General features: G+C 30.7%; 1 protein-coding gene across 1 annotated transcript in view; it reads left to right on the top strand.

The window, feature by feature from the left end:
• The first annotated feature begins 790 nt into the window (after positions 1–790).
• LOC122857619 (sialin) overlaps positions 791–12,323 on the top strand; it is a 54,805-nt gene continuing 43,272 nt past the window's right edge. Inside the window, 4 exon segments of the mRNA XM_044159872.1 lie at positions 791–1,053; positions 1,136–1,356; positions 8,861–9,097; positions 9,697–9,706. Of these exon segments, the coding sequence (XP_044015807.1) occupies positions 984–1,053; positions 1,136–1,356; positions 8,861–9,097; positions 9,697–9,706 (538 nt within the window). The 5' untranslated portion in view covers positions 791–983.

The raw sequence follows: 12,323 nt of genomic DNA, 5'->3' as shown, positions 1-12,323 counted from the left end.
TGCTGACCACCGGTTGCCATATTGGCTAAAGTGGCGCGACTTTATTTAAATCATAAATTAAAATACACATTAAAGATAGAAGATTGTTAAAGTAAAAAGATAGAAGATTAAAATTTAATAGAAGATTAAAATAATAAAAATACATAAACAAATGATTAATTATATAAAAAATAAAATACATATTAAGCTTTGTTACATATTTTTTTTAACTTATTTTTCTTTTTTTTTTATTTATTATCTTCTATAATTTGCTCATTAAAAACTGAGTCAAATGTACGTACAAGTATGTACCAAACATTGTATTGCATCCAGTGCAATATTTATATGTTTTTTAATGAAATTTCTAGTTTGTTAACTAAACATGTAAAAATTTCTTTTATTTTATCTAATTGTTTTTTGTGAAAAAGTAAAAGTTCAATTTCTAATTGTTTTGCAACATCTATAAATACGTAGAATTATCAAATAATATTTTTAAAGTTTTTATTTATGATTAACAATGAATAATGTAACTTTTAAGCACTTTTAAGCATGCCATACATAGATAAATAATTAACAGTACAATAATAATAATATGACAGACACATAGATTTACACACATGCAAACAAGATGGGTTAATCAATTCTGGAAGTAGATTTTTATTTTCGTCCGAGGCATGGACATACCTGTATATTTCTACCATGGACACACCGAATATTTTCAATGTGTGAGTTGCAGAATAAATAAACTGCGCATGATTGAAATTGTGATACTGGTTATGGAAGGGGAAGCCTGAGGCTTGGGTGGAGAGAACTTGGTGGAAGTCATTCAGTAGGACGACTGTACAGTAATAACACAGAAAACGAGAAGTGTCATATAGATATTGTTAAAGTTTCAAAGCGTGTGATGTTGCGTTTAGATTATTCCATCATTAGTCAAGGTTGAAAATATTTCATTATTCCACACAATATAGACATATCGGATTTTGTGTCACTTGATACTGATAATGGAGACAATTGACCAAGCAATTGTCCACGATGATGCACCACTTTGTGTCAATGACAGTTTTGAAAAAAGTATGTGTTCAAAAATAATTCATTTTTCAACCATTGATATTTTTATTCATTTCTACTTTTTTCTGGCTTTAAAATTTTTCAGTTAATTTGAAACGAATACCGAGTGATACATCATCATGCATAAAGTCAAGATATACGTTTGGTTTTCTTGGATTTTTAGGATTTGCTTTGGTGTATGCGATGAGAGTCAATCTTTCTGTTGCTATTGTATCTATGGTGAATCAGACTGCATACCCAGACAACGACAATAATAGCAACTGACGTTTGTCCAAAAGTTGGTCAATTAATGGAACTTTCATTCCGGTAAGAAATAATTTATAATACACGAATTCAATTTGGGCTCCTTATTTTTCATTTCCGTCTTATATTCTTTACCTTGATAAAATTTAGGCTCTACTCTGTTTTGTGTTATATCATGTATCGGTATTTTTTTCATATATTACTTGTTTCATATGTTATATTGTATTCGTGATATGATGATTTATAAATTTGTTCGAGACTTTGATGTGTCTCAAACAATTTTTACGCTACAAATAATTACTTAGTCACGATTTCTCTTTTCTCTATCATACACAAAAATTAAGCCAGCAAATTGAAGAATATCGTAATTCCCAAGCTACATTTTTACAACTTTTCTTCTTTCTACAATTAAGTAGAGTAGTAAGTTGCAACATAATAGTGTAGGCTATTATATGCAAGTGATATTTAGGCCCTTGAATTTGTAACCGCGCAGCGACCAAAAAAATTTTTTTCTAGACTTAGTAGAAGCGTTTTAATTTATAAAAATTTTTAAACTTTGAACAAATATTGTAAACCAAAAATAAAGGGTTGAAGTAGCTTTCTTTGACAAACGGTTAAGGGTGCTCAAGACAAGTGGAATAAGTTTTTCGGAATTTGTAAAAGTTTGTAAAAACAAAGTCAAAATTTGTAACCCTCTCCTTCACCCAAGTAATCCTAAAACAATAGTAAGCAATTTTGTTTTCTCAAGAATTATTTGTCGAATTCCTGGTAAAAATATTTCTCCGGCATTTCTCCAGCATTCTTCTGGTGTGAAATCAATTCTGGAAAAATTTTTCCTGTATCGATCCTACACGGAGAGAAAAAAACAATAAAAATTGTCGACAACACGACAAACTAGAAGCGAAATCCTATCCTGTCACTTTTTGTTGTGCTGCAACAAAAATTGTTGTATCCTGTAACAAATTTTATTTAACTGCACAACAATTTTTACAATTTAATAATATTCGTTGTGCTGCTCAATAATATTTGTTCGGCTGATCAACAAGTGGTGTCCGGTTTCAAGGCAAATTTTTCCGTGCTGCACAACAATGTAGGTTTTTTCAGGTGTTATCGGTAAGACTCGGCCTTGGTCGTGTGCCTCGGTATATCTACAGCTGTGTTCGATGGTCGTCTCGGCTCAGTTCCGTCTCACTTATGGCGCTAGCGACGTACGGTTGTTTGAAGAACTACAAAGGCACAAAATCTCAATACAGGTGCCTATCTATATCATCACTGTATCAATGCCCCAATAAATATTGTTGATTGACGAAATGACGATTGTTGTTGTTGTTCGTTGTCGTTTCAAAATTTATTGTTATTTATTAAAACTTTAATTTTGTAATAACAAAATGAGTTCATAATATTATTTTGATTGTTTTCATCTATTTTCTATGTATGAAAGATAAAAAATTATTGTTCAATAGCACAGATAATAATTCCATCTCCAAAATTTGTATTTTCATTTTTATTTCTTTCATTCACTATTTGCTCTCACCTGAATTATATTTTCTATATTCATTTTGATTATATATTTATCAACTCATTGTAATAGATTATTATGATGACACTGTTTGCATAAAGTAAATAAGCAATATTTATTGAAGCATTGATACAGTGATGATATAGATAAGCACCTGTATTGAGATTTTGTGCCTTTGTAGTTCTTCAAACAACCGTACGTCGCTAGCGCCGTAAGTGAGACGGAACTGAGCCGAGACGACCATCGAACACAGCTTACATGGCATTGGCTGCGTTCTTTGGCCAGTTTTTTTTACGCATTCTGACCGCGCAGTTGCGCAGAAGTAGTGGAATCAAGGGGACGTTCCAAAAATCATTCGGAAACCCGGAAGGTCAAGATTGTGATCATAGAAAATTTTTGATATTTTGTTGTGGTAGACATGATTTTTTGTTTATGTATTTTTATAGCCACAAAACAATAAATTATTATTGTTTAATTATTGATAATAATTATAAAAATACTTTTCACAACTGCAGTCCAATTCACAGGGCATTACAATTTAGGGCTTTTTTCCTCCACTGACGGCGCTTGTGAAGCTTCTGTATATAAAATCTATATAAAAAAAATTTTACAAGCACCATCAGCGGCAAAAAATAGCCCTAAATTGTAAAAAATTTGCCCTGTGAATTGGACTGCTGTAATAAGTAACAAAAGTAAATGGCATATGCAATATGGCTGTTTTTGTTGCTTACAATATCTACAGTAACCTCTAGTTACTTTTAAGTTTATTTTATCACTATATTTTTTCATCCTTGGTTTATTATGTGTTTGCTAATTGCTATTGTTGAAGCCCACTTGAATAATGTAGAAGAACAAGAAGAAGATAAACATAGAATATTACGTATGTATAATATGAGAAGAAATAATATGATTAGTAAAGTATCCAATCCATTTGATACGTTAGATGACAGAACTTTATTTAAATTATTTTAGGGAACTTACAATTTTCAAAATAATGCAATGAAACAAATTATAAATTGTCTCTCTACAAAAGAAAAAAAATTAATAAATATATTAATAATAATAAGTTACCAAAACAAGTTTTTCTTCGAAGTTCATATTAATATTGCTTTCTCTTATACTATTTTATCATTTTTTTCAAATTTTATTTTCGAGCTTGAGTCAGTATGATCGCTCCAATTATTCACAATAGACATATGTACATATGTCATAACTCATAATCATATACATCGATGTGAACTCCAACGTAACACAAAAAAAATGAGCTCTCTAGTCAATAGTCATGAATTACATTCAGCATAGAGGTTTGACAAGGAGTTTTTCAAGCGCCGCCATCGGAAAAAAAAAGCCCTAAAGTGTAAAATTTATTTTGCCCGCACCCGTATTCAGAGGATGTTCTCATTAGGGCGTTTTTTTTCCGATGGTGGCGTTTGTGAAGCCTTTCTATATGAAATCTATATAAAAAAAATTTTGTCAAGCGCCATCAGCGGAAAAAAAAGCCCTAATGAGAACAATTTTGCCTCGTGAATACGGGTGCGGGTGAATTGGACTGCAGGGGTGCGGGACGTGACTTATCGTCCATTCTGGCTTCCATGACCGTCCGTAGTCATTTTTTTTTTGACTCGTTTCGTCTAGTTTTGCCAAGTTCAAATAAAGGTACTTAGTTTTTATTCGTAAATTTTTTTTTTTTCCAAGTTTTTTCTTTGTAATTTTATTCTTTCAAGAAAGTAAAAAAATGCAGATATTGATTGTGAGACTACAATTACAGCTAAGTATAAAATCTAACCTCGTGAAAGATCTAACTAAGTAAAATATTGTAGATATTGATTTTTTGGCTATAATTAAGCCAAATAAATAATCCAGCTAAGTAAAATAATGTAGATATTGATTGTGTGGCTAAAATTACAGCTAAGTAAAAAGATCTAGCTAAGTAAAAAATCTAGCTAAGTAAAATAATGTAGACATCGATTCTTTGGCTACAATTACAGCTAAGTAAAAAAATCTAGCTTAGTAAAAATACTAGCTAAGTAAAATAATGTAGACATCGATTGTTTGGCTACAATTACAGCTAAGTAAAAGAATCTAGCTTAGTAAAAATACTAGCTAAGTAGAAAGTCTAGCTAAGTGAACAATCTAGCTAAATAATATGATGATGATATCGGTTGTGTGCCTACAATTACAGGTAAGTAAAATAATGTAGATATTGATTCTTTGGCTATAATTAAAGCTAAGGAAAAAATGGCAACGTCCGAACTCAGGCCCAAGCGCTCCAGGGTTGCGGAACGTGACTTATCGTTCATTCTGGCTTACATGACCGTCCGTTGTCATTTTTATTTATAGACTAGTTTCGTCTAGTTTTGCTAAGTTCAAAATAATGGACTTAGAAAAAAGAATTAAATTTTACAAAAAAAAAAACTAGGTTCCTTAAAAAAAAAAAAAAAATTAGATATCTACATTATTTTACCAGCAAAAAATTTTACTTAGCTAGATTTTTTACTTAGCGGTAATTGTAGCCAAACAATCAATATCTACATTATTTTACTTGGCTAGATTTTTTACTTATCTGTAATTGTAGCCACACAATCATTATCTGCATTATTCCACTTAGCTAGATTTTTTACTAAGCTAAATTGTCTACTTAGCTGTAATTGTAGCCAAACAATCAATATCCACATTATTTTACCTAGCTAGATTTTTTTACTTAGCTGTAATTGTAGCCAAACAATCAATATCTACATTATTTTACTTGGCTAGATTTTTTACTTATCTGTAATTGTAGCCACACAATCATTATCTGCATTATTCTACTTAGCTAGATTTTTTACTTAGCTAAATTTTTTACTTAACTTTAATTATAGCCAATCAATATCTACATTATTTTACTTAAATGATGATACTTACGGTTTCAGCCCTTTGCGCGTCCCCAGGAAACAATAAAAATTTCAATCCCCAGTCAGCTCTAAACTACTGACTGGGGCTTATTTCCCCGTCTCTTCCGATCTACCTTTCCCCTTACCGCCCGTGGATCTACAAGTCTTCTTGATACGGACCTAGGTGAATTCACTTCCGTGGTACCCCATGGTTACCCCCTGGGCTATTGTTTCCCGACCGTTTATGTACATTAGAATGTGTACCTGGTCACATCTGGTGGAACTGAATTCACCGTTTCCCCTTGATATCTTGAACAAAAAACCTTAATAAAAAATATAAAATTTATAAAATCTCGATGAGAATCTCGTCTGGCAACCCTATTCAGGATGAGTGAAGTGATCCTGATCCTTTTCTGAACAGAAAACCTTATTAAAAAATCATTTATTCTGATGGTTCTTCTGGTCAGGACTGGATCAGGCGACCCTATTCAGAATCAATCAAGGTATCGTGATCTAATCAGAAGAAATCAGGATTCCCGGAAGAAGGCAATCTGATCCGTTCTGGATCAGGATTAGATTTCATAAAATAAAACTTGAACATTTTTTCACTCGTGAACTGCTAAGGAATACATTTGGCTGCGAGAGTAAGAATAGGAGAACTGAAAAGTATGTGCGTAACGTGATACTTAACATTATTTTACAAATAAAATCAAACACATTTTTTCATTTACAAGATATACATTCGGTCCCATTTACTTTATTTTATCAAATCTTATATTCGATGTTTATTTGAATTTTAGTCACATTAATCGTCACGAAAGTTCAAATTTCAGTTAGAAGAGAATTATTTAATCGTAATTACTTATATATATAAATTAATTACATATACATATGGGGCATTCCATGTCAACTCACAGGGTTTTTTCCCTCACCCTCTCAGATTTAAAAACGAATATTTTTTTTGGGTTCGTTATCAACTCAGATGTACCTCTGATTTTTTCTTATTTTTGCCATCAACGGCCTCAGAGCTAAAATCAGAAAACACCTCTATCACAAGAGTAAACTACGATTTCGCCATTTTTTGAAATTCTGATTTTTTTACTGTAAATAGTAGAGCACAAGATTAGCTTAATTTCCAAATTTCATCATAGGATGGGTTCATTATAAAAAATTTTTTTTTCCATGTGAATATTACGAAAATCAGGCAAGATCATATCCCAAACAACAGGTTTTTTTTTTTGTTTCTTATAGGGAATTTCTTCACGATTACAGGAAAAATACGAAAAAAATTCCCACGCATGCGCAAAGTGGTTAATAATCAAGTTGAATTATCGAAAAAACGGCTATTTATCGGTTATATATCGTACAGCTATTAAAATAACTATCAATTCTAAAATTCAATAATGGCGATCGATAAAACTCGTCAGAGAGAAAAAATGTCTTAATAAAAATTTCGATAGGTGGGATAATTATGTCAAAAATAGCTATCCTGGAAGCTGGGGTGCATTCCTTTAATAAAATTTTATTTTTCGCTCTGCAACTTCTCTTCTGCAATGATTGTCGAGGCTAGTATATTTTTAGAGCGTATAAAAAAAAAATAAATACATAGGTATATATATGTTCAGGAGAGAATTTTATCAGTCGCGCTAAAAAATATTTTAATTTAGAATTTCATATTTTTTGAGAGCCCAATAAGTGCCTAATCAAAAACAAAAACTTGAAAACAGTAGATCGTCTTTTAGTGTGGAAAAATTTATCAAGAATGATCAATAATAACATGATAAAAATATAACACTTGAATAATACTGTATTTGTTATTCAAATGACGCGCCAAAAAGAATCCGGAATGCGCCATATTGGCTCACGGACACGGTTAGTGTGTGTGCGTGCTACTAAACCCCGCCCATAGGTCAGATCCCTATATTAGTGAATTTCCCTCTCACTCACGCATGCGCACATTAAATCTTGTACAGCCAACGTCAAAACAAACAGTACTACACGATATAAAAGTTACACTGTATTTTAGTTGACGTGACTGTACTGACAAGGACAAGAATTCACCAATTTCGTTTCTCTCTCGGCGACACTTTTGAATAGAACTGAAGTTAACAGGAACTTTAGCAGGAACAATCTCAAAAGCCAGGGACGACTACGGTAAATCTCGGGCCCTGGGCATGTGAAACTAAAGAATAGATAGTAATCGAAATATAAAAGACGGCTATGTAAATTAATAAAGATTGAGAAGTAAAGAAGGTTCAGAAAAGATGTTCCGCAGTATTTTTAGCATATTTAAAGCGATCGAAAGGGGTAGGGTAAAGGGTTAAAAATTAATTTTTTTTTTTTTCGTTATAATTAAAGAAGACTATAAAATTTTAGGTTGACAGATAGGTAGAGGAGGTTAAAAACAATTATTAGGAATTTTTTGGGAATATTTGAAGCGATCGAAAGGGGTGAAGTGAAGGGTTAAATATTATTTTTTTTTTTTCGAGGGAGATTTTGTTGGTAGAGAGTTATTTTGGGATATATAACAGAAAGTGGTGAAGTGTTAAGACTACTTTTTTTGAAATAATATAGACTATAAAATTTTCTACCTATCTATCAACCTAAAATTTTATAGTCTATATTATTTCTTTAAAAAAAAAAAAAGATAATATTTAACCCTTTACTTCACCTCTTTCGATCGCTTCAAATATTCCCAAAAAATTCCTAATACTTGTTTTTAACCTCCTCTACCTATCTATCAACCTAAACTTTTATAGTCTATATTATTTCTTATCAAAAAAAAAAAAAAAAAATTTTTAACCCTTTACTTTACCCCTTTCTATTATTCCTGAATACTTTAAAAAATTTTCGAGACATAATTATAAACTTTATACCCCTTTCACGTCGTTTAATTTTCTTTCTAATTAAATTTACTAAATTTTTAGTGCTCGGGGCCCCTGACCCATATTCGTCCCTGCCGCTCTTTAACTTTCCTGCTAACATTCCTGCTAACTTCAGTTCCATCACTTTTGACGAGAGAGTTCGGCTTCCAGTTTTATTATAATCCAGTGGGTTGTATAGTTAAGATTATCTTAAAACTGAAATTAGCTGTGCCAACAAGTAATAATTATATGACCAGGCGTATGTTATAAAATACTAGCTATAAAATAATAATGATTTAATCCTATTCTATCAGAGTCCAGGAGAGTTCAACTGGGATGAATCAACCCAAGGTATTATTCTTGGATCCTTTTTTCTTGGCTATGTTCTCACAAACATACCTGGTGGAAGAATGGCCGAATTAGTTGGTGGAAAACTAATTTTTGGGCTTGGTGTCCTTTTTACTGCTATACTTACTGTTGTAAGTCCTTTTGCGGCGTACTGGGGACTTGGACCATTCCTTGCTGTAAGAATCGCCGAAGGTTTTACAGAGGTATGTATACTTTTTTTTTTGACACTCTGTTTGTAAAAGACGCCATTACGCACCAATTATAGTGCGTAAAAGTATTTCCTCACGCACTATATTGGCGCAAAATGGCGTCCATATTACAAACCTCGTGTCAAAAAATATTGTATATAACTCGTACGTGAAGAAGGTGATCCTCCACGACTTTGAAAGTGTCATACTCGTCACCAGGTCGTTTTTGACTCGCCTACGGCCCGTTCTCAACTCCTGGTGACTCGTATTGACACCTTCAAAATCGTGCAAAAATCACCTAGAGTGAAACCGGCAGAAGAAGATCATGAGAAACCATATGCACATGCGCGAATATGGAAGCACACAAAGGAAAATTGTATATCTGTGTGAACAGCTTTATTCCCCCACTCACAATTCTTGTACACACAGACATACAATTTGTCTCTGTGTGCGTCAATATACGCGCATGCGCATAACATACCTCGTGAACTTCTTCTGACGGTTTCACTCTACTTCACGTACTAGTTATACATATAATATACTATTCTTATATTATGTTGAATATTTTTATCGTTAATGACTAATTTTTTATATGTGGCAACTTCTATCTTCAGGGAGTAACTTGTGAGTAATTCTTATGTCGAATTCAAAAGTGAGGAGAAAAGACTATAGTAGTACGTCAAGCGACTTTTTTCTTTGCAATCGGAAAATAATTAGGATAATGTAGAAAACATGAGAAATATTGGAAAGTCCTAACCAAGTCTGAGACGAGTTTCATATAAATTAGGGAACTAAAAATGCTTGATCTCAGTTAGTCCATTCGTATCTTTATATCATACTAGAGATAGAGAGTTAAGAAACTACCATCACCAATCAAAAACGCAGATAGAGCCTTGAAATTTTTTGAGCAGATTAATGAAATAATAATACATACGCTCAAATTGTTTGGCAATTTTCTTGTAGCTAATTACTTAGTAATTAATTACTAAAGTAGGCTACTTTTTTGAAGGTTATACATAAGTTCTTATGGAGAGTCCGGTTTAGTTTTTAGAAACCTGGTTAGCCATTTTATGGAAAACGCAGATAGCTTTTTCAAAAACTACAGATAGATAGAGGAAACAATAAGGAAACTTTTGATATAAAAATAAATAGGGCTTTGAGACCTTTTTATTTTACAATGAATAAAAATAAATTTTTGTCTTTGTCTAAATACTCAAGTTGAAGTGAGAAACAAGATTTTCTCCTTTTTTATCTCGTTCGCACTCATAGAAATATTATGTTTCTAAATTTCATACGCAAGAAGGTCTCTAGGGCTCCGTGAAGTTGGCGCACAACTTCAACGTAGAAACTTTATATAGGGCTTAAAAGAAAGCTCTTTAGTATTTATTTTGTAGTAATAAAATTAGAATTTGTAGTTCAAAAATAAAGGGTTAAAAAAAGGGTTAAAACCAATTTTCTTCAAAAATTCGACTAAGGACGTTGAATATAGGTCAAAAATCTTTGTCAGAATTTGTAGTAATTTGTAGTGAAAAAATAAGAATTTGTAGTTCAAAGGTTTTCCCGGAAAAATAATTTATTTATTAAGGTATTTATAAAACAAGTTTATTTGGTGAAAATTATCAAACTATAAATTATAATTTTTCACTAAATTGTAGTGTTCTTTCCATTAAAATTACAATTCCATTTGCAATAATAAAAAGTTATGCATTTGTTTATTAATATGCAGATAATAATTATTAATTAACCTTTTATTTATTATTTAAAATAAAAAAATGTCTATTCAATGCAAGGAAACCTGCTGCAATTTGTAGTAAAAAATTAAAGTAGTCATTTTTCAAGTTAGAAAATAACTTGTTTATAAATACCTTAATAAACAAATTAATTTTCCGGAATTAAACTACAAAATTCACTTATTACTCAATTCTTAGGTTTTTCCATCCACATTACATATATTATATTGTGTTATATTTATTAAAACATTGTATAAAAAAATAAAATAAAAACCTATCTTCCGGGGAATTCCGAAAGATATTCAAATTTTAATTTTTCACTACAAATTGTAGCTGGCTCCCCTGCATTAAAAAATATTACAATTTTCATTTTTGACAATAAACAAAAAGTTATGCAATTTTTACTATTATATCAAATTTTAAATGTTAATTAACTTTTTAATTATTGTTCAAAATCAAAATAAAAATGTCTATTCAATGCAAAAAGACCTGCCGTAATTTGTAGTGAAAAAATTGAAATTTGTAGTTGAATCTATCTTTCGGAAAAAAATTTTCCCGGGAAGATAGTTTTTTTTTTTTATTTTTTTTTTACTCCAGAATGTTTAAATAAATATAACTTCTTTTATTATCAACATAATATTATTCTATAATGTCAGTTAGGTGCAGGAAGGCTTCTAGAAAATTGTAGTGAAAAAATTATAATTTGTAGTTTAATAGTTTTCCCGGAAAATTGATTTGTTTATTAAGGTATTTATAAACAAGTTTTTTTTTCGTAAAAAACTATGAGACTACGAATTTTAATTTTTCACTACAAATTGCCTCTGCATTAAATAAACATTTTATTTTGATTATGATTAATAAAGAAAAAGTTAATTAACATTTAAAATTTGATATATTAATAAACAAATGCATAACTTTTTTGTTTATTGTCCAAAATGAAAATTGTAATATTTTTTTAATGCAGAAAGACTTACTGCAATTTGTAGTGAAAAAATTATAATTTGTAGTTTGATAATTTTCACGCTAATTTTCTATTAATAAACTCGTTTTATAAATACCCTAATAAATAAATTATTTTTCCGGGAAAACTATTGAACTACAAATTCTAATTTTTTCACTACAAATTACTACAAATTCTGACGAAGATTTTCGACCTATATACAACGTCCTTAGTCGATTTTTTGAAGAAAATTGCTTTTAACCGTTTTTTTAACCCTTTATTTTTGAACTACAAATTCTAATTTTATTACTACAAAATACTACAAATTCAGACCTTTCTTTTGTGCCCTATATGAAGTTTCTACGATGAAGTTGCGCTCTGAAAAAATATCAACCCCGACATTCATTTTTTAATTATTAATTTATTTATTGTTATCTATAATCATTATTATAATATCTGCACCCATACGTATTTTACCATGAAATATTTTAAGCGACTGCCATTGTGGCAGCGCGACTTTATTTAAATCATATAAAATACATATTAAAGATAGAAGATTAAAATCAAAGTT

The sequence above is a fragment of the Aphidius gifuensis genome, linkage group LG5, assembly GCF_014905175.1.
Source record: "Aphidius gifuensis isolate YNYX2018 linkage group LG5, ASM1490517v1, whole genome shotgun sequence".
NCBI lineage: Eukaryota > Metazoa > Arthropoda > Insecta > Hymenoptera > Braconidae > Aphidius > Aphidius gifuensis.
Note: the sequence above shows the minus strand (reverse complement) of the source record. Positions and strands in the feature narration are given on the sequence as shown.